The sequence below is a fragment of the Pollachius pollachius genome (assembly GCF_949987615.1).
Source record: "Pollachius pollachius genome assembly, chromosome: 4".
NCBI lineage: Eukaryota > Metazoa > Chordata > Actinopteri > Gadiformes > Gadidae > Pollachius > Pollachius pollachius.
The window spans coordinates 26,232,707-26,255,705 of record NC_136937.1 but is presented as its reverse complement, the minus strand read 5'-3'; the positions used below and the strand labels follow the sequence as shown (position 1 = coordinate 26,255,705).

Genomic DNA, 22,999 nt, shown 5'->3' with positions numbered 1-22,999 from the left:
CACCAATTAGTTAGATTACCCCATTACTGAAAAAATAACGGCGTTACCTAACGCCGTTCTTTTAAACAGCGTTATTACAAACACTGCTGTTTACCTGTGTAAGGACATGTTTCCTTTCAAAATGTCGATAAAAAGGGCTTTAAAGAGATGGTCAAAACACTCGATCCCAGGTACGCGTTACCTGCCCGCACACACTTCAACCAAATTGAGATGCAAAAACCATACGGCAAGGTGCGCAAGCAAGTGGGAAACAAATCCATACTATTAAACATCTGTGTTTTTCAGAGATGGAAGTAACTTGAAAAATGTTTTAATTTTTTTTTATGCAGTTTTGCTGCCTTACCAGTATTTTACCCTTTCAGAAGCATTTACATTGAAATCAGAAGATATAATTAACATAGGTACCGTGATATAATACCGTTACCGTTTATGCCTCAAATCATACCGTGATATACATTTTAGTCCATACCGTACAGCCCTAATTTGAAGGAACTATCTTATGTTAAATTCGAGGGAAGTCAAGCTTTTTGGAGCAAAAACAACAGCTATTTGTTTGCTTGATTCAACTAACGTTAGCTACCGCTTTTTTGATGTGATATAATTGACAATAATATTTTTAGGACAGAGTCAACGCCGAGTAGGCCTACTGCACGAACGTAGACCTTGCATAAAGTTAGTAAATTCTAACAACATAGGGCTATTTAGATAAATAATCTGGCGAGGGTGTTGTCCTAGGCTAATACACCAACAGCAAATTTCTGCATAATAAAGGGCTACATTTTCCAAGTCTGTCATTTAAAATCTTTCCATTGTATTATGTGCTACAACCTCCGTAATGAATATTCACGCTAAATCCTGCCCAGGGTAGCTCAGAATTCGAGTAGCCGTATATCCAAACTTGGGCCGATGATGATATCTTGGACCGATGATTCCCCGCCCCCCCCCCCCCATTGCAATTTCTGCACGTTAATAAATGTTCTAAACAAAATCCTATTGTGGCCCCATTTTTTTTCTGTGCTCCTACATTTTTTAACTTAGGGGCACGAGTGCTGCTGAAAAAAAAAGTTAGCGTAGAGCCCTCCCTTAAGGAAATGTCTTAGAATACAAGCAAGTAAATGAGCATAACTAGATAGTTAAGCTAGATAAATAATTAGATAAGTTAATAGATACTGGAGCCAGGGTTTTGGGAGGGTGTGTTGGGATAGAAGAACAGTATATATTGATATCATGGTTACATATTAGTATTCGATAAACAGAAGTCACACTTTCCAGGACATTTTCCATAACCATTCTGTGCTCACAGAGATTCATATTTCATCAACCAAACTTTTAGTAGCAGCCATTCCTCAAAAAATGAGAAGCATGATGGACAAATAAAAATACAGTCAGATGAGATAGTAAATAAAGGGGGGGGGGGGGGGGGTAAGGGGAGGAGAGGTGTTGAAGGCTGGGAGACAAAATGCTTGAACTATCATTTATAAATTCAATGGTGTACAAAGGTAACACACCCATCCACCATCCACATCCATCCATATCATTTTGAATACACTGATGTTAAAATTAACGGAAAGCTAGACAGAAGCCGCCTCAAACCCCAGGAAACTGTTTTCCTTGTTCTCTTCCCTCCTCAACCCTCCCTCCCCTCCTCCTCCTCCTTTCTTCCTCACTGCTGATGAATTTGTTACCTACTTTACCCAGAAAGTAAAGGACATTAGCTCCTCTTTTATGACTGCCACCATCCTCCCTCCCCCCACCCCCACCTCTGTCTTTACCCAATTTATCCCTCTCACCTCAGATGAGGTCAACAGAATTATAACATCTAACCATGCCACCACCTGCCCCCTTGACACTATCCCTTCCTCCCTCCTCCAGGCTGTGTCAAACGACATCCTGCCATTTCTCACCGCACTTATTAACTCCTCCCTCACTCCTGGCATTGTTCCAACGTCTTTCAAGACTGCCAGAATAAAGCCTCTCCTCAAAAAACCAACCCCTGATACCACTGACATCCAGAATTACAGACCGGTATCTCTTCTTTCATTCCTCTCTTAAACATTGGAACGTGCCGTCGCTAACCAACTGTCCTCCTATCTCTCATCTAACAACCTGCTTGACCCTCACCAATCAGGCTTCAAAAAAGCACACTCCACTGAGACGGCTCTCCTCGCGGTGACTGAGTCCCTCCGTGCGGCCAGAGCCTCGTCCCTCTCATCGGTTCTCATTCTCCTTGACCTGTCTGCAGCATTTGACACTGTGAACCACCAGATCCTCCTCGCCACTCTCGCCGAACTTGGCATAGCTGAATCTGCCCTTTCCTGGTTCACATCCTACCTGATGAATCGCACTTATCGGGTAACATGGAATGGCTCCTTGCACGCTTGATACTGGTGTCCCTCAAGGCTCTGTACTGGGGCCTCTTCTGTTCTCCCTCTATACCAGATCTCTGGGCTCTGTAATTACATCCCACGGCTTTTCCTATCACTGCTACGCTGACGACACTCTATTTCTCTCTTTTCCCTCATCTGACAAAGCCCTGATTGCAACACGCATATCTGAATGTCTGGCAGAAGTCAGCACCTGGACAACTGCCCATCACCTGAGGCTTAACCTCAACAAGACTGAGCTCCTCCTAATACCAGGGAAAGATTGCCCACACATGGACTTACTCGTCACTGTTGAGAACATCACTGTATCTCCTTCTCCAACTGCCAAAAACCTTGGTGTAGTGTTGGACAATCAGTTATGCTGCACCGCAAACATCACTGCGGTGGCCCGATCCTGCAGATTTGCACTTTACAACATCCGCAGGATCTGGCCCTTCCTCACAAGGGAAGCAGCTCAGCTTTTAGTCCAATCACTGGTCATCTCCCGCCTCGACTACTGCAACTCGCTCCTGGCTAGACTCCCTGCCTCTGCGATTAAACCCTTGCAGCGCATCCAGAATGCGGCAGCGCGCCTCGTGTTCAACCTACCAAAGTTCTCACATGTAACCCCCCTCTTCCGAGAACTCCACTGGCTCCCTGTAATAGCTCGCATCAGATTCAAGATGATGGTACTGGCATACAAGGCAGTCGATGGAACTGCCCCTGCCTACCTCCAAGCATTAGTAAAGCCACACACCCCAGCTCGATCCCTCCGCTCAACTACCTCAGCTAGACGTCTGGTACCGCCGTTTAGGAGCAAGCAAAGGTCGATCAGCGAAGTCACAACTTTTCTCTGTTTTGGGACCTCAGTGGTGGAACGAGCTCTCTACCGATGTCAGGATCGCAGAGTCGCTCACCAGCTTCCGCAAAAGACTCAAAACTCACCTGTTCAGAGTTCACCTCGACGCTGCATAGAAACCAACGCACAGCCACCATTGAATGTTGTACGTCCTGGCACTTGTACATTGCACTTATTTAAGGTAGCATCTACAGTATAATTGTAATTGTGTAGCATCTACAGTAGCTGCTATCATTGCTTTACACGGGGAATGGGTTAGCCTAGCGATTGTAATACTTGCACTTGGTTCTATGAACATCTTTACTGTACTGACAGCGATATATTGTTTCACTTCTTATGACAAATGTACTTATTGTAAGTCGCTTTGGATAAAAGCGTCTGCTAAATGCCCTAAATGTAAATGTAAAAAGCCACCCCTCACCATCATTGCGGCCAAACATAAACAGAGTAGCAGGGTGCTTTTAGGTTTAGGTTGTGGTTATGGCCACCAGATATGTGATGAACATGAAATTCAATTTTCCATGCAAGTTCTTCCCTTATACAGAGATTTTATGAATTTGGACATTTTACATTACTCGAAAGAAACCTTTTAAAATCAAGGTTTTCCACAACACGTGGGAACCCTGCCATGAATACCTTCATGGCAATCATCGCAAAGTGTAAAAGGTCTAAAGTGACAAACTGGTTCTTCAAAATGTATTATTTGTATAATCAATATATTTGATTAATTTCGTTAACTGTTTACCCACCATCAACAAAGCACTAAATAAATATCATCTTTTACCTAAAATGTGTGGTTAAGCAAGAGCTATAATTTGGGTGGAATTTATTAGAAATGGCCAAGCCGTCTGTCAGCTATTATTAATATATAAGTGAGTAAAATTCCATGTGAGAATATCAGTTCTGAGTTGACGCTTGCCTCTTTCTGAGACCATTTTATTTGGAACGCTCCTGGCTAATTTCTGACCAATCAGGGCGTCTTTTACAAAAATGTTCCACCTTTGAGAAGATGGCGAAAAGTAGAGAGGGAGGGGATGTTTGGCAGTTTGGTTTCAAAAGCGTGCCCTCTTCTGCTCCCTCACTCTCTTTACAGACTGGAATCATACCTACAGCACCTTTAACCCTTCCATCCAGACCAACACCAGGGAACAAGACGTTTTGCTGACCTTGTCCCAGTAGCACACAAGGTCCTCGATGATCACAGAGGCATCCTTTTCCTGGAAGACGACATTGCTGCAATTGGGCAATTCCTCCAGCATTAGGAAGGTCTACCAAAAATAATACAGACAAAGATTCAATAATAATATTTATCGTAATAATAATCATAGTACATACAAATACAATCAAAAACACGTGACTAAGGAGATGTACATTATGCACATGTCTCAGCAACACATGGAAAACTCACTAAAAGTCTTTGTCTAAAGAGTATCACACACCCCAACGTATAATTCAACGGTTCCCTCCCTGCACCCACAAGCCAAACAGGAGGATGATATATTAGAGGGCAGAACTATAGGAAAATACATTGAGGTTAGGCAAAATGTAGGCAGAATCAAGGTGACAGGCGAGCATGCTTGAAGCAGCCCAAATCGTAGAGAGGTTATTAATCTCGTCAGGCTCCTAAAGGCCAATAAACCTTATACCTGGGGGGGAAATACGGGTGCTCCCCCTCACCTGGATCCGTTGCACGCTCACATAACTCTCAAAGAGAAACTCGATGGCCCTGGGGAAGAAGAGGTTGACAGTAGTGGCTGTGTTACTGTACAGCGACACAGTAACGAACACACTACTGGCCGTGATGGTGTTGCCCAGCTGCACGTAGATGGCGAAGGTGATGAAGATGATGACCTTGCTGGCCAAGAAGAAGGAGGCCAGGTTTAGGGCTTGCAGCATGGAGCTCTTCATCACGTTGGCGATCTCCTCCCTATGGCGGGACAGGGGGGTGTAGAGACAGCATCACATTTTAACATCTCATTTTATATGTTGGGCTAAATGTATGATGGAGAGACCCAACTCCAGCTTACTATAAATTGTACAGTCCTACAGTTGGTACAGTGTGAGTCTACCCATCATACATCTGGGTGTCGTACACACACACACGCGCACCCCACAAGTGGACAAATTCACACCTGGGGGTAAGATTTGGGGCCATTTAAATGGTTAAAACCCCTCCTTACCCTCTATACCGTGAAACTAGAGATGCAAAGGGCTTCTCCCAGGCGTACATCTTGATGATGCGCATGCCGGACACCACTTCGTTCATGGTGTGAATCCTGCTGTCGGTGAGCACTGCCATCCTGCTCCTGCAATGCATCATGGGTAAAATACTTAACATAATTTGTATACAGATGTAATACCCTAAAATCAATGTCATAAAAGCTCAAGGTAGGTTAGGCTATTTATTTTACAAGCATACTTTGTGTCATAGTTGTTGAAATTGTCAAATAAATAAATGAAGCCTTTACATGTGGCTGTGACATGCCTCTAATAAGTCGTCCAATCATTTCATTCAGCCAAAAATGCTAAAGCTAGCGAGTTAGGCACATGTTTAGGGGAGAGGCTTGGTCTGGCAGGAGGGGTTTGTAGTTGGATAATTGCTCTCTGAAAGGTGCTCTATGATTAATGAAAAAATAATTTCATTCACGACACTTGACAGCAAAGTATTTGATTTAATAGCATCTGAAACCCTGCTGCACATTTGAATGCATTGCATGATGTCGCTGGGTGACAAGTTACCTGAACATGGAGAACAGCCTCCCAAACAGAGTTTGCAGGGGCATCAGAATTATGGGGACTAGTAAGCCCGCCAAACACGAGGGCCCAATTTCTGCCCACAGTAAGGCGACCACCACCGCTACCTGGATAGGCCCCACCCACAGGGATTGCAGCCAAATAGTAAGCTGGAGAGGAAAGGAAGCAACAAATTAGGAGCAGCCATCTTGTTGTGATGGTGAGGACCACTAAATGGTGAGTGAGGGAGAAGAAAGATCACAGATTATATCATAGGTTGTGACTTTTTCGTCAGGGTCTATGAAATAATGAACTTGTCTGACAAAAGAGTATGGCAACAAATGAGTGAATAAACATATGTTACAATTGTTAAAAATACTCTATGTATGCTTAATGCTTACATTACTAATTTGCAGTTTTCTGGCCCTGATCTTTAAAAGGCTTCAGACATTGAATTTACTAAAATTGGAGATCCAATTAAATGATCAGCAGTGTTTGTAATAACGAGAACGGCGATTAAAAGAACGGCGTAACGGTAATTAAAAGAACGGCGTTAGGTAACGCCGTTATTTTTTCAGTAACGGGGTAATCTAACTAATTACTGTTTCCATCGTTACAACGCCGTTACCGTTGCTGTACGTTAAATGCGGTGCGTTACTATGAATTCATTGAATAAACTGCGTAATCCGAACGCACCCCTGGCTCCAAACACAAACTGCTACTGAGGAGACCGGTTGGGTGTGATTGGCTAAGGCAGAGTCATGTTTCATGGTAGCCAATCGGAGCCAGTGTTTTTACACACAAGCCAGGACACGCGCGCCACACACAGACACGCACACGCACAGGCACACACCAAACAGATTTGATGAAGCAGCAGAAATGGCGAGTTCGGAGCAATCCGATGAAAAGTTGGCATTTTCTGTAGTATTCGGCAGATGTTCAACAGCCTTTGCTGCCAAGCAAATTAAAATTCAGTTGGAAGTATATCAGGGCCTTGAATGGGCAGTTCAACCATTTAACACATTAAGGCCAAGTGAAAACTAAAAAAAAAAGAGACCACAGGGAATTGAGTAGATTCATGGCATAAAGGAGGGCTAGGAAATCACCCTCTAGGATGCCTACAGGACATTGGTGTTCTAACACAGACCCTTTTGGCTTGGTGCATCCAAATCCCAGCATTGGAGCTGTGCCTGCCTGGTGTATTACATGGGGAGGTCCCAATATGTGAACCTTGTTGTTACTGTTATGATTTATGTTTTCTGGGTTAAGTGAGAACCTTTACCTGGACTGAATGAGCTGTGAATGCTACGTTAATTTGTCGGTAAAATGGACTGCATTCAGCAACTTTGTGCAAACGTCTCTGCCTAACCATCCTGTTCGGTGGAGATTTCACATACATCGTCAAACTTGCCAACGTCGTTGGAGAGGAGGTTGACGATCTGACCTGTGGTAGTTTTCCCTCTGGCTGAGTTACTGAGACATAAGGCCTGGAAGGAGGGAAGAACAACATTAAAACTTCAGACACTCAGGGGTCTCACCATAAATAAATAACCCAGCCACGACCCTGACCCGTAAAAAAATTAAAATCTCTGTTTCCCTCCCTGTTCACAGTGGTTCCAGGACATGAACTTCAAAAGCTCCAAGAATCTCCATCTCTCTCAATCTTTATAAGTACTTCTTATCTTGAATAAATAATTCATCTTGCGTAACTGCTCGCCTACGCTCAAGTCACCTGCAGCTTTAGCTCACTCCCAGAATTCCTGACCAACTGCAGGTAAAATACACCCTGTTTCAAGCCACACCCACTCCCCCCAGCCCCGTCCAATAGGCTCACCTTCTTGTAGATCATGTGACACAGAGCAACCCGTATCTTCATGCCCACCGTCTGATAATGGAAGTATATGTGATGCATCACCGCCAGCAGAAGGGAGCATAGGGACATGCCAAGGGCGTAGCAGAATGCTAGTTGTAAACCATGATAGTCGTTGGGGTCGTAAGTCTCAAAGTAGCGCAACAGGTACCCCAGCAGCACTGGCTGGACAATCTTGGTCGCCTCCTGAGAGCAGAGAGTGGTTACGTTCAGACGATCCATTAAGTTACATTCAGCAGACGCTTTCGATTCAACGCGAATCCGCCGGTTCTCAGTGTATGCCAATTGATTATGTGGAGGCATTAGGTTAAGGTAAAGGTACATACGCATTTAGGAGGAAATAAAAACACCAGAAGAATGTTTAGATTTCATTACTAGTCATCTGTAGAAGGTATGCCATTAATGAAAACCGTTTTCTTGGGTTTCAATTTAATCAGTTGAATTTCACTGTAGACTTAAAGAGCCAGTGAACTCAAATCAGACAACAAAGTAATTATGCCATTTTATCACTGTAACTGAAGTAAGACTGTAACTTGCAGAAAGAAATAGTAAAATTCTATATTTTTTCCTGTCTCCGCCGAACATTTTGTGAGTGTTACACCCTGCTTCGAACGCAATTTGCATTCTTTTTGTGTCGTCCAAGTGACGACCATGGGTCACAGGCGGCGAGGTGTGTGGGCATATAGAGATCTGTCTGGCCAGTGTCTAAGAGAGGGTTAAGCTTCTTGGACACTAGTATAACGTCAAGCTTTGTGTAGATGTGCGGTTCTGTGGAGATCGTTCTGGCAGCAGTTGATTTTGATGTTCGCGCCCAAGAGATGGTTTGGCTTTCCGGACACATAGTATAACGCTGTGGTGTGTGGTTATACAAAAAAGTAACAAGAAGTTGCTGTGGGTCGTAACCATGGGGATAACTTTCATTCTATGAACTCGCAGCCCAAAACGTTGTTTTTATTACTATTACTATAAGGAACTTTTTATGACTAATATACTTGATAGCATTAATGAAAAATAAACTTTTCTCAGGGTGAAGTAAAACAACAAGCCAACTCTTTGGTTGAAAAAATTAGGATTAAGTAAGTGATGAGTCGGCCTGCAATGCGTAAATTACCTCAATGAATGTTAAGATGCCGAGCAATGCATATAATTTCCAGTGGCAAAAGATGATGGCTTTGGATAAACTTGGTTCTTTCAGGTCTTTGGATGTCTTCAGGCACTCTTCATCCCAGTATCTGTTAAAGGGGGTTAAATGGGCTTCATTCATCTGTGCCAGGAATGAGATCCCGCCACCCAGCTAGGATAACCAACCATTTAGAAACTGCTATTCTTAGCAAAAAAGCTATAGCCTTTCTTCAAATGTTAAGAATTTTATTTTGATTTTCAACATGTTTGTATGGAGCTAAATATAACAATAATATGAGTAGTAAATTATAAAGTGTTATTTAAGTTTTACACACACATACACACAAATGCACCTTTGCAAGGTTTCCCCCAGTGTTTTTGAGCGGTATTCCGGCAGCAAGTTGTACAAGTCCTCTCCTTCAAGGGACCGTTTGTAACCGATACGAAACAAGGGGTTCATCCAGCTGGTGACAGAAGAGTTTACAGAGAATAAAATCATAGTAGACTATTGGCTACGCACCACCAAACATTTAGTCAAGGTAAGACGTTCATGGACGATATGTTATAACATTATCTATCTATTAATCTCTAAAATCACATGCATCTTTTTCACCCTGGTCTTCTGCTCTAGAAATGTTTACTTTTCCCACAATTTCATAGAAAAGCCAAACGTCTACAGTCTGAACCCATTTTGTCTATATGACTATTTTGTAATTGTATAACTACCATACGGCTATTATTAGGTGGATACCAATACCCCGCACAACCCATAAACCCAAATTGTGGTACTGCACCCAAAGGTGCCGCTACCCATGCTTAATTTTATGGGGTTGGAATTTCGTGTTTCTAACAATGATTATGCAATGGTCTAATTTATAGGCCAATTTCCCCGTGCAGTCTCTTTGCTGAAAGCGTAGTTGCTAAATGCCCAAAAAGAAGACTTGCTTAAAATGAGAACAAATTATCTCAGACCCATAAAACTTTATGTGGTGTTTACCACTCTGTGTAGAAGAAGAAACTCGTCCGAACTGGTGTTAGCATATGTTGTGCTGATGTTACCTTTAACATTGTGTGGTCTAATAAGGCAGAGACCCAATTAATTAATAATCAGGCGGAGATAAAAAAAAATCGGTTGAATCTGTGTCATATCTGACTTCCACAACCTATGTCAAAATTGGTGGTGGTCCTAAGTCCTGTATGTCTATGGTTTAAGTAATCCAAGGCTTGTATATATGTTTATAGTCTATTTAGGTCCTGTATGTTTACACCCCTAAATACTAAAATCTACTTTCTCACAACTTCATCAATCATCAACACTTTGTAACAACATGAAGTGGTTATATGCTCGGTTTCCATTTAAATCTTTTTTGACTTACCTGAAGAAAAGCTTTGAGAACCAATTCGCCGTCGCCGCTGGGTTGGTCTTCTCTGCTTTCCTCTTGACTTTTTCCATGGTGGTAACTCATTCGGGACGTCAGACACTAATATCAATATACGTTTTTTCTGTTTCCCTTTGGAGCCACCGCAAGTTTGCTCGGGATGCCAGACTGTATATATACATCACACGATCAAACACCAGAAGTAACCTGATTGGATTAAAGCAATGAGGGCAAGATTGCTATTGGCTTCTCCATGGACGTCCCTTTTATTGGCTTACGTGAATTAGCACAACGGTCTATCCCAGGCTGAAACAAATTTGTATCCAAGGGGCCAGATAAGGACACATGCATCTGTTTATGAAAGTTTGGCTATCAATGTAATAGGTTTAAATAGTTCCAAAATTGAATCGGAAAAACACCTAAAGGCGTGTGAACATGTCAATATTGGAAAATAACATTATCACAAAAAAATCTTGCCCTCATTTGTGGAATAACTAGTCATTAGTCATTAGCCTGGATGACTTATAGCCGTCGTGTTGACCTTTCCTTTGGAAAGCCATAAGCAAAATGAATGTCTTAGAATCGCACAATTACACAAAATCTAGACGTAGCTATTGAGATCTTGGAGAACCCTAACCCTAACCCCAAGGTAAAAAGAAAAAACTGAGCAATTTTATATGATGCACTATTACTTTATTGTACAATAAATATCAATGTTCACCCACGTTTTTAATTAATTTAGAATAGCAGGAAATTAAATGAATGACTAAGTGAATGTAAGTGCTTGGCATTTGTTCTATGAGCATCCTTACCATACCAACAGCGATATTATATTGTTGTTTCTCTTTCTTCTGACAAACGTACCTATTGTACCTAAATGTAAATGAGAAACCCTACAGGAAGTGACCCACACAGCCTAAGCAAATGCTCCATCTCATGGCGCCTCAGCAAGCGGCTCGCTTGTAAGATTTTGGGTATAAATTCCTCCCAGGCCTTAACCCTACCAATTAGAGCTGTCCCAAATGATTATTTTTCAAACGATTAATCTTGCGATTATTTTTTCAACTAATCCACCAATCTAACTTGGATTTATATAGCGCCTTTCACAGTACCCAAGGTCGCTTAACAAAAAGGGCAGAGAGAAAAGGGGGGGGCGGGGGTAGGCGCCAAAGGAATATTTTAAGGGGATTTTTGAACATGGGCAGGGATGGGGCAGAGCGGATGTGGAGTGGTAGGCTGTCCCACAGTGTGGGAGCGTTGGCAGAGAATGCCCTGTCCCCAAAGGTCCTTAATCCGGTGCGGGGGATGGCCAGCAGGTCCTTGTCAGAGGATTTCAGGGAGTGTGACTGCAGTGAGTGAGTGTAGGGGTGGAGGTGATCTGTGAGGTATTGGGGTGAAAGGCCAAGGAGAGATTTGTAGGTGAGCAGGATAATTTTGTAGGTGATGGGTGACTTGACTGGGAACCATTGGTGCTGTTGGAGGATGGGACTGATATTCTGCCAGGCAAGGGCGTAACTTTGGCTTGAGAAGTGGGGGGAGGGGCACAATAATCCGGGGGTCTGGGGGTAGTCCCTGCATTACTACATACATTTAGGGACTACGGTAACCAATACAAACTTTATTTATTCATGTATGGACGGAGGTCAGTGAACAAAAACTACTGACATAATAATTTTCCTCCTTTAAAGGTGATCTAACATTATCAGGCCCTGAGCAGAGGGACACAATTGGCAGAGTATCTCAAAACAAAAACATCTAAAAGAAAAACAAATGTCAACAAAATACCGAATCAGCGACCATGAACTGGAAATAGAAAGACCACTTTTTAAAACTGTGGAAACCAAGAGAGGAACGTGTCTGTACACACTGCCACCTGGGCATTGAAACAGAAATACATTTCCTGTGTTCATGTTCCAAATATAAACACATAAAGGTGCGTTCACGCCAAACGCGAAGGGGCGACAAGATCCCATACAAAGTGAACGTATAGACGTGAATCGGGCAAATTATTCGCTAGATAAACCCGGCGCCAAGTGACCGACGAGTTTTGTCGCGCCACACTTTCGCCCTGCACAGGCGAGCGCGTTCACGAGGATTTGTAGAGCGACAAATTCGCTCGATTTCAAATATTTAAACTTTGCCGCGACATTCGCGTGATGACAGCCAATCAGCGTTCAACCAGCCAACCGTTCCCTGCAGGGCAGTCCGGGGTGAACCGCAGCAAATTCACCTGACAAAACTTGCACAGGGACAGTTTATGTTTTGTCCCGCGACAAAACTGGGGCGACAACGCGAAGGGGCCACAAATGTGTCTTTTGGTGTGAACGCAGAGGTATTTCCAAAATGTTGAATGCTTTTCATGGTTTCATGGCTTTAATAACAAAAAGCTTCCTTATTTGTTTGGGGAAGATTAAAGTGTAAATGTCTGCTCCTGCCACAATGACAGGCAAAAAGAACGAGAGAAAAATGAAGAAAGAGAGAGAGAGAGAGAGAGAGAGAGAGAGAGAGAGAGAGAGAGAGAGAGAGAGAGAGAGAGAGAGAGAGAGAGAGACAAACAGAGAGACATTGGGGGAGAGACAGAGGCACAGAGAGAGAGAGAGAGAGAGAGAGAGAGAGAGAGAGAGAGAGAGAGAGAGAGAGATGTATGCTATGTCCATACATCGTATGTCCTTCATCTCCCCCTTCAACCCCATCTCTATTTATCCTAACTCCCTTGATCCATCCTTCTATACTGTCTGTTCATTCTCCTCACTTGAAAGAACCAAACACATGCTTCCTGTACTCATTCACAAAGATTAACTCCTGGCAAATTTTTCCCTTGCTGACTTCATCCAGTATTTCTTTCTGCCCGATAATTTGTGCAGACAGCCAAGCTTGTGGAGCCAATCCAGGACATCAGATGTCAGTGAAGACGTTGTACAAGCAGCCTGGGCGACTAGATTTACACAGTGGGGGCCACAGTGTACATAAAAAGCCAGTGGCTGCATCTCCCTTGTCCTGGCCTGTGCTCCCTTGCTGTTGCCTGACGTGTTTGCTGCTCCATCATATGTCTGTCCACGCAGACCAGACAGCAGAAGATTCAAGCGGAGCAACACATCTGTGGCAACCTTTGCTAGGTTTTCCCCAGTTGTGCTTGAGACTTCATAAAACCCCAAGATGGCCTCGTGGGGGACCAAATCATAGTCTACATACCGGACACATATGGCTTCCTGTTCAGTGCCTTCTATGTCCTGCGTTCCATCAATAATTATGGAATACTGGAGGAGAGGCAGCTTGTGAATTGAGCTAATGATTTCCCTAATTATGCTGTTTGCAAATAGATTTAAAATTTCATTCTGGATTTTGGGGGACATGTAATCATGTCTTCTTGTTGACAGCCATTTCTCTAGGCCAGGGTCATCTTCTCTTCTTACTTTTAGTAACTGGCAGAAGTTCCCTCTTCAACTACATGACCCCTAAGAGCAGCTCTATGGCGAACCAAGAGCTGTACAGAGCCCACAATTTTCATCAGACACCTTCTTGATTCCTGCTGCTGTGCAGCTTTGGCCGAAGATAACTGGACATCAACTGGTTTTACATTTACATTTACATTTAGGGCATTTAGCAGACGCTTTTATCCAAAGCGACTTACAATAAGTGCATTTGTTACAATAAGTACATTTGTCATAAGAAGTGAAACAATATATCGCTGTCGGTACAGTAAAGATGTTCATAGAACCAAGTGCAAGTATTACATTATTACAGTACAATCGCTAGGCTAACCCATTCCCCGTGTAAAGCAAAGATAGCAGCTACTGTAGATGCTACACAATTAAGTACCTTGAATAAGTGCAATGTACAAGTCCCAGGACGTACAACGGTTTTGCTTTGTGGCAGTGGCTAGTGACAGAAACGTTGTGTGCATTGCTTTGGACATGTTCTGCAAATTTTTGAATTGCCTTTTTCCAGTTTTGGAAACCAGTTTTAGAAAATGTTGGATCTGCGTTCTTGGCCAGATTTGATCTTTCATGTCCAAAAGCTTGAGCACAGAAAAAACATAGGATTCCATTGACTCCTGAAATATAGTGGAGCCAAGGAAATTCTCTGTACCACTTTTCTTGTAATCGTAGCGTTTTGTTGGTGAGCTGCTGCACTACAATGAGCTTTGGGTTAGCGTGGTAGGGTTCAGCTTTCTGCCCAACTGCCTGCACTTCTCTGCTTGTGCCTGTCCCCTCAGGTCTCTCCTATGAAATATGAAAACAACCGTGTTCACTTCTTATCATGTTCACTCCTTCCTCTCATTATCAACAAACCAAAATCTCCTAACCCTTTATACAGCACATATAACCTACCTGCAACTCAGTGCTGCTTCTCCCTGCCTCGCCCTCCCTGTCTTCCATAGGCACCTCAACCTCATCTGATCTCTGATATGAAAGCAATTGACACAAACAAGGTATAGAACAATGCTGATGGGAAAGCCAGAGCCGTATTGAAATCATATTGGTTGTATTATTATTAGGGATGTGCATTTCTGGCAAATATACTATTCAATATTCGCTGAGAAGTATTCGAATAATATTAGAAAATCGGTCAATCAAGAACGCCCACGCACGCACGCACCTCGGATACACGCACACATAATGACACAGGGAGAGGCTTTTATGATTTGTATGAAATCAATCTGTTTATTTCAACAACTGCGCCATCAACATTCAACATCAAAATTAGTTCAATTTGGGCTTAGGCAGATAGGCCTACATGTGCAGAAAACAGATCGCTATTTATTTATTTATTTTACTGAACACAGCCTGCATGATGGTGAACTAGACACGTCTTTAGCATATGGAAACTATGGCCTATCGGTAATTGTTCATAACCTTTTCAATTTTAAAAACTGCAAAATCAACAAAACTTCTAACTTTTAATTAGGTGAGTGCTGCATGCAGCGCTGCTCTTCATAAGTTTTACTCTTTCTTTTCTCTTTATTATTTCTTACAAACTTTGGGACCTATCTCCTTCCTCAATTTTTCACCTAGAGACTCCATTCAAATTTTAAAATGTTCAGAATAGCTTGGAATCGCGCGATGCTTTTCGAATGTTGGTGCTTCAACTGTTTAAGACGTAACTAAAACAAATTTCAACCGTTTATCTTCGTTCAAACCATTTAACAAATCTACACACTTGTATCTACAATAATATCTAAACGGAATTTCAATATAATTTAAATTTTCTTCAGAATCACAGTTTTAGTTTCATACCGGCTTCAATTTTTCACCTAGAGACTCCATTCAAATTTTAAAATGTTCAGAATAGCTTGGAATCGCGCGCTTCCTTTCAGATTTTTTAAATATTTTATACTTTTTAACATATTCTACTTTTAAAACTGTGTAAGACATAACTAAATCAATTCATCTTCATTCAAAAAATCTAAACACTTGTATCTTCAATAATATCTAAACAGAATTTCAATATCATTTAAACTTTCTTCAGAATCACAGTTTTAGTTTCATACTGGCTTCGTATTGAGCTCTTTTCATTGAAGACGTCTGCCCATTCTGACACGTCGTACTTCTTAATTCATCATAACTCAATCATTTTTCAACCGTTTACCTTTGTTCAAACCATTTAACAAATCTACACACTTGTATCTTCAATAATATCCAAACGGAATTTCGATATCATTCAAGCTTTAGTCAGAATCACAGTTTTAGTTTGATACCGGCTTCGTTTTCAGTTGGTCTCATTGATTTACGTTGACGCCACTGCATCCGTCCGTTGACGGATCTCATTGACTTTGCATGTGGCGATCCCGAAATGCATTGTGGGTCCGTCCGTTTCGTCGGCTCCGTGTGTAATCCATTGCATGCAATTCAGCAGTAAGTTAGTTATAAGCTGGCTTAGTTTTTGGTATTTTGAAGTTCAAAGTTCAAAAGCTTTATTTGTCCAACATGTTGCCATATTAGAAAATTGTCTTTGATTGAAGGCAGTCTGTTCTCTAATTGTGTGTATGTGGTGCTTGTGTAAGAAGTATGTTGTGTGTGTATTGCCTTGGGTGTGAAGGATTTTGTATAGAGAGATTTTTTGGCTAGAGACACTCTGTATCTTCGGCCTCATGGAAGCAGCTCAAAACAGCTGTGGAGGGGGTGGGAGGGATCCAGGAGAATGGAATTGGTCTTCCTTTCCACTGTTTGAGTGTGCAAGTCTGAAAGCTGTTTATTGGATGCTGGTTATCTTGCTTGCCTGCTTAATTATCCTAGCCAGTTTTACCTTGCATCTGCTTGTTAGGAAGCTGTACCGAGATGTAATGTTGAACGAGATGACAGATTTGATCAGTGTCTGATAAAGCATTAATAAAGTGTCCTTTCTGACATCGAACGCTTTCAGCTTCCTCAGGAGACAAATGCGTTGTTGGGATTTTTTGTAAACTCTGTCTCCGTGCTGGGTGAAGGACAGGCAGTGGTCAATCTGGGTGCTAAGGTACTTGAAATGTTTAACCTGTTCAACAACTTGCCCCTCGAGTCTTAAAGGTGTGGACAGTGGATGTGGGGCTTCGGGTGCCCAGCACCTATGCCAACACAGTTGTTTGGTCTTGCTGATGTTTAGTTGCAGTGAGCTCTCCTTGAACAACAGGGCCATGGTGCTGACATACTGCATGTAAGTGGACAGGGTATGCTCGTCTGTCAGGTTGGCCACCAACGCCATGTCATCAGCATATTTCAATAGTTTTAGTCCATTCATCTTGCAGGTGATCTCATTTGTGTATATAGAAAAGAGAAATGGTGACAAGACACATCCCTGTGGGACTCCTGTATTTAAAATGGTGTTGGTAGATGTCACACCATGCACTCTCACAATCTGGGGTCTGTTCATTAAGAAATCCTTAATCCAGAGCATCAGTGTTGGGTGACTTGTAGCTGCTGAAGGCGATGTAGAAGTGTGTTAATATTTACTGTGTTGAACGCTGATGAAAAATCCATGAATAGAATCCTGACAAAGGAGTGTTGGGAGTCATTGCCTTGTCACAGCGTCCAGGAGACCTAGACTGGCATCCTCCACACCCGTCTTGGTTTTTAGGCAAACTGCAACGGATCCAGACTTTCACCAACCATGGTGGTGAGTTCCTCTGCAACGACTCTCTCCATACATTTGCAGAGGATAGAGGTGAGTGACACAGGTCGGAAATCGTTCAGGGCTTTGGCATGAGGCTTTTTAGGAACAGGAATGTTTCCTAGACACAAATCGAGCGTCCTGTCCAAACGTGTTGAAGAAGTCACATATAGCTCTAAATTTGGGAGAAATTCTAAAATGCGCTCTTCTGCTAGCGCGTTGTCAGGGCCAGGGACATACACAAGAATTACAATCAGTTGTTGAAATTCACGGGGAAGATAGTGGAGACGAAACGACACTGTCATGATTTCGTAGTGGTGTGAGCAGTGCCTCTTACGCACTGTGAAATTCGTTGCCCATCTATCATTTACAGCCGGGCATAGACCGCCCCCGATTGATTTCCCTGTTCTCTCTGTGTCCCGGTCAAAGCGCATGAATGTGAAGCCATTTAAGCATACTGCAATGTCTTCAGTTAGCCATGTTTCAGTGAAACAGAATAAACTTGTATTTCGGTAGTCAAGAGTCAAGTTTAATCAGTGCCGCAAGCTCATCCATCTTATTACGCAGTCTCCTCGTCTCCTAATCCTGTTCCTAATTCCTCCTCTCGATCCTTCTTTCCTCCGTAATTGTCTTCTTTATCAGAGTTTTTGGTATGAAATCCAGTTGTTCGGGTGATAAGTCAACTGTCTGGCAAGCGTGTTGAAGCTTCAGAAGGTCCGCTCTGGGGTAAGTGCGTCTCGGTGGATTTGGATACGCGGTGACCCCAGCAGAGAATAAACCTCCATAACTTGTTGCAGAATGGCTTTTAAATTCCACCAACGCAGATTTGACAGTGTCCATAATTCATGAGAATATTGTCACGGTTTAAACTGGACACAAATGTGAAAAAATAAATAAAATATTTTATTAAGAAGCCTTTCAATCACGAGTCGCTCAAACATAGGAGCGCCCCGCATCTCGTTGCCAAGCAACGACAGGTTTTCCGTATCAACTGTAGGGCTTAAACCGAGCGAAAAGACTACAACCAGCCCCCCTTTCCGGTTCCAGTCCGGTATCCGTTTCAATGGATTTACAAAATGCCAAATAAAACACGACAGAAACTGTAGTTCGCTACGATACTTGATAAGGAACATCAACGAACACCACTAACCACTCGGTGAGTTTCACATTTCTGAAAACGAACGTTTAGGGTTATTTGTGTTTGTGAATGCCCATAGCCAGCCATTGTGAAGCAGGCAGGAGCGATTTGAAATTAGCCAAATACCCGAGACAGGACCAATATTCAAAATTTCCATTTTGTTAACCACTCTATTTCATCCTTGACAAACCAGAAAGGGGGCTCAATGTTCAAAATACCGGAATTGTCCTTTAACTATTTTTATTCCACGCTTATTTTGTTTGGGGTTGGAATTGTCTTTCGCGTTGCTAACAATGATTTTGCAATTGCCTAATTTGTAGGCCAAATTCCCAGTTTAGTCTCTTTGCTGAAAGTGTAGTTGCTAAATTTCCAAAAAGAATTAAGCCTTTTAAAGACTTGTTAAAATGAGAACAAATTATCTCAGACCCCTACAACTTTATATGGTGTTGTGTTGACCAATCTGTGTAGAAGCAGAATCTCGTCAGAACTGGCGTTGGCATATGTTGTCCTGATGTTACCTTTAATATCGTGTGGTCTAAAAAGGCAGAGAACAAATTAATTAATAATCAGGCAGATATAAAACATTTTTTGAACCTGACATATCTGACATCCACAACCTGTGTCCAAATTTGTTAATTACTTTAAGTTTAACATTTTGCCATCTATTGGTAGAATTGGTCGCATTATAACATGACTTCCATGTAATGTCTTGCCTTGACCTGCCACATTTTCTTTATTTTAATGTAAAACTTGTATGTATGTATGTGTGTTTGTATGTATGTATGTGTGTATGTGTATATATATATATATATATATATATATATATATATATATATATATATATATATATAATCAACATAACGTTATATTGATTAAAAAAACAGTTGCTGTTAAAATGTCTTGTGGTAAGCTGTTATGAAACTAAAGAAAGTAAGATACTCTAGGGTTCCTGGAGAGTCTCTTACAGAGTTCATCAAAAAATCATCAATGAGCTAGTTCAGAGAAAATCTACTGGTCCGCTTTGTGATGTTTACTGTGGAGCCGCAAAGTGACCTGACACCTGCAAATGATGCTATCGTTAATCTGTCATAATCACCTCAGGAGGAAAATCTGTAGTTTTATTTTAATTTTAACTACCATGTTTCATAATTTTTACAACTATGGCTGAATTTTTTTGTATTTTATTTTTTCCAAATTTATTTTATTATTTATTATTTAAATTTTTTATTATAATTTATTTTATTATTTGATTCATGGAAATCATTCCGCGACCCCCACTTTGGGAACCCCTGATATAGATCCTAAGTCCTGTATGTCTATGATTTGAGTAGTTCAAGACATGCATATGGGTCCAAGTAGTCCAAGTCCATTATATATGCCTATGGTCTATTTAGGTCCTGTATGTTAACACCCCTAAATACTACAATCTACTTTCTCACAACTTAACAGGCAAGATCAACACTTGCAATATGAGATGGTTATATGGTGCGTTTCCATTTCAATCTTTTTTGATTTACCTGAGGAAAAGCTTTGAGAAACAATTCACCTTCACCGCTGGGTTGGTCTTCTTTGCTTACCTCTTGACTTGTTCCGCGGGACACTGGTCAGACACTAATGTCAATATACGTTTTTTCTGTTTCCCTTTGGAAGCCACCACATGTTCACTTGCGATGCCAGACTGTATATATATACATCACACACTCAAACACCGACCTAGGGATGTAACGGTATGAAAATTTAAACTCACGGATATTGACACCAAAATGATCCCTGTTTTCGTTATTATCGCGGCATTTTTAAATACCAAAAATATGCCCATACTTCAGACTAAGTCCTCTTAGAAGGTAGGGATGGGCAACGATCGTCGAATAGTCAGAGTCACGTAGAATATCGAATAATGAATGTGACTATCATTATTTGTTACACGGCTCTTCTCAATGCAGTAGAACGCGGCGTTCACTTGCATGGGCCTTCACAACTTCCGGTGGTGAATAATTTTTTGATAATTCACCGCTGTGAGGGAAAAAATGTTTTTCTATCGTATCACTCCGCAAGTAGTCCGGTAACTTATCAACCCCGGCGTCCTCGGTTGCTAAAAGACGTCAACGTCTTTGGTGGACTATTTCTCGGCTGATCAACACGACGAATGCTGTTAACAAATAAATTGTAAAAAGACACACTGTGTGAGGTTATTTTTTTTGACGTGTGTAGTTCACCGTCATGCAGGCTGTGTTCAGTAAAATAAATAAATAAATAGCAATCTGTTTTCCGCGCATGTAGGCCTATCTGCTTAAGCCCACGTTGAAATAATTGTGATGTTGAATGTTGATGGCGCAGTTGGTGAAATAAACAGATTGATTTCATGCAAATCATAAAAGCCTCTCCCTGTGTCATTATGTGTGCGTGTATCCAAGGTGCGTGTGTGCGTGCGTGCATGGGGGGTTCTTGATTGCCCGATTTTCGAATATTATTTGAATACTTCTCAGTGAATATTGAATAGTATTTTTACCAGAAATGCACATCCCTATTAGAAGGCTGGTGGATATCTTGAGCGCTGTCGTCTCCTCCTTCCGCCATGATTCCAACTGAATCGAAACCTAAAACCATTATGTTGTAGGCTACACAATGCGCATGCGCGAAAACTTCAGGGATGGATTTAAGCACACTACAACATTTTTATCGGGGTTTACCCTTACACCGGTAACCGTTACATCCCTACACCGACCATAGACCGGCGCATGCCACATACACAGCAGAATAACCTGATTGGGTTAAGGCAACGAAGGCAAGATCGCTATTTGCTGCTCTCGCATGGACGTCCCTATGATTGGCTATGTGGATTAGCACAACGGTCTATCCCAGGCTGAAACATATTTGTATCCCAGGGGCCAGATAAGGACACATGCATCTGTTTATGAAAGATTGACTGTTCATGTAATAGGTTTATATAGTTCTAAACTCGAATAGGAAAAACCCCTTAAGGCGTTTGAACATGTGTCAATATTGGAAAATATTATTAACACAAATATTAAACCGATGAAGATTAACCAAGTAGCAAAATGTCAACCAGTCAACTATAAAAAGGTTAAAAATGGAATATAAAGATAAAGTTGTTATGCAGGTTCCAATCAAGCAAGTCAGCGATCAGAATGGAAGACCCCATGTGAAGAACCCTGAGAGCATTCCACCTTTTGAGGAGTAACTGTAAAGATTGGAAGACAGATTAATAGCCGTCGTGTTGACCTTTCCTATAGAAGGCCACAAGCGAAATTAACGTCTTAGAATAACGCAATTACACGAAACATAGACGTAGCTAGTAAGATCTTGGAGTCATAACAAGGTAAAAAGAAAAAAGGAGCAATGTTATATGAACCATTATTACTTTATTGTAAAAATAATATCAAAGTTCACCCAAGTTTTTAATTACTTTAGAATAGCAGGAAATTAAAAGAATGAGTAAGTGAATGTAAGTGCTTGGCACTTGTTCTATGAGCATCCTTACCATACAAAGAAAAAAGGAGCAAGGTTATATGATGCATTATTACTTTATTGTAAAAATAATATCAATGTTCACCCACGTTTTTAATTACTTTGGAATAGCAGGAAATTACAAGAATGAGTAAGTGAATGTAAGTGCTTAGCACTTACATTCACTTACCATCCCAACAGCGGTATTATATTGTTGTTTCTCTTTCTTCTGACAAACGTACCTATTGTAAATCACTTTGGAAAAAAGCGTCTGCTAAATGCCCTAAATGTTAATGAGTAGCCCTACAGGAAGTGACTCACAAAGCCTAAGCAAATGCTCCATCTCATGGCGCCTCAGCAAGTGGCTCGCTTGTAAGATTTTGAGTTTAAATTCCCCCAGGCCTTAACCCTACCAATTAGAGCTGTCCCAAACGATTATTTTTCAAACGATTAATCTCTAGATGATAAACCCTGCATTTAGTCATTCATACTGTATAGATGATAAACCCTACATCCGGTCATTCATACTGTATAGATACCGGTCTGAATCAGATATGTCTTCGCCGTCACAATGCTTCATGGGGAACCCCTGCTGTGTAGAACAAACCAAATCCTTGTGCACGGGTTGAGAAAACCGTGCACAAGGTTTACAAATCCGTTCGCACAGATTTACACATTTCATTTTTCTACTATATGACCCCAGAGAGCCTCTGTTGGAAACCAATTTAATATATGATAGAGGCACTTAACAATCAACAGCTAGCTCCTGAAGCTCCTGACTCTGGCATGAAGCCAGGGGAAGGGTGAGTGTTTTTTACATGGCCGTCTCGTGGAACACCAGGTTGCCGTTTGTGGCACTGCTGTGTTTGTTGCTGGAGTGACTCCTGTTCTCGTAGGCCTGTGAGTAAGAGGGGAGAGATTTTGAAACGTTAATTTTGCATTCTTGTAAAGGAACTAAACCCGGGTCTCCACTGAAAATGC

At 41.7% G+C, this 22,999-nt stretch overlaps 3 protein-coding genes across 3 annotated transcripts in view; all 3 read right to left on the bottom strand.

Moving 5' to 3' along the window:
• Positions 1-10,400, bottom strand: part of LOC307075084 (ATP-binding cassette sub-family C member 4-like) — a gene marked incomplete at both ends in the record, with an annotated part of 28,246 nt that extends 17,846 nt beyond the window's left edge. Inside the window, 9 exons of the mRNA XM_079735590.1 lie at positions 4,389-4,490; positions 4,900-5,149; positions 5,403-5,528; positions 5,962-6,125; positions 7,353-7,442; positions 7,790-8,011; positions 8,937-9,057; positions 9,301-9,411; positions 10,324-10,400. Coding sequence (XP_079591716.1) covers positions 4,389-4,490; positions 4,900-5,149; positions 5,403-5,528; positions 5,962-6,125; positions 7,353-7,442; positions 7,790-8,011; positions 8,937-9,057; positions 9,301-9,411; positions 10,324-10,400 — 1,263 coding nt within the window. The remainder of the gene's footprint in view (positions 1-4,388; positions 4,491-4,899; positions 5,150-5,402; positions 5,529-5,961; positions 6,126-7,352; positions 7,443-7,789; positions 8,012-8,936; positions 9,058-9,300; positions 9,412-10,323) is intronic.
• The window catches only part of LOC307074718 (tripartite motif-containing protein 16-like), a 298,259-nt gene that overhangs the window by 30,075 nt on the left and 245,185 nt on the right, over positions 1-22,999 (bottom strand). Inside the window, 1 exon segment of the mRNA XM_079734990.1 lies at positions 10,617-10,632. Within this exon segment, the coding sequence (XP_079591116.1) occupies positions 10,617-10,632 (16 nt within the window).
• Positions 22,833-22,999, bottom strand: part of LOC307075083 (ATP-binding cassette sub-family C member 4-like) — a gene marked incomplete at both ends in the record, with an annotated part of 30,588 nt that continues 30,421 nt past the window's right edge. The window contains one exon of the mRNA XM_079735589.1: positions 22,833-22,916. Within this exon, the coding sequence (XP_079591715.1) occupies positions 22,833-22,916 (84 nt within the window). The remainder of the gene's footprint in view (positions 22,917-22,999) is intronic.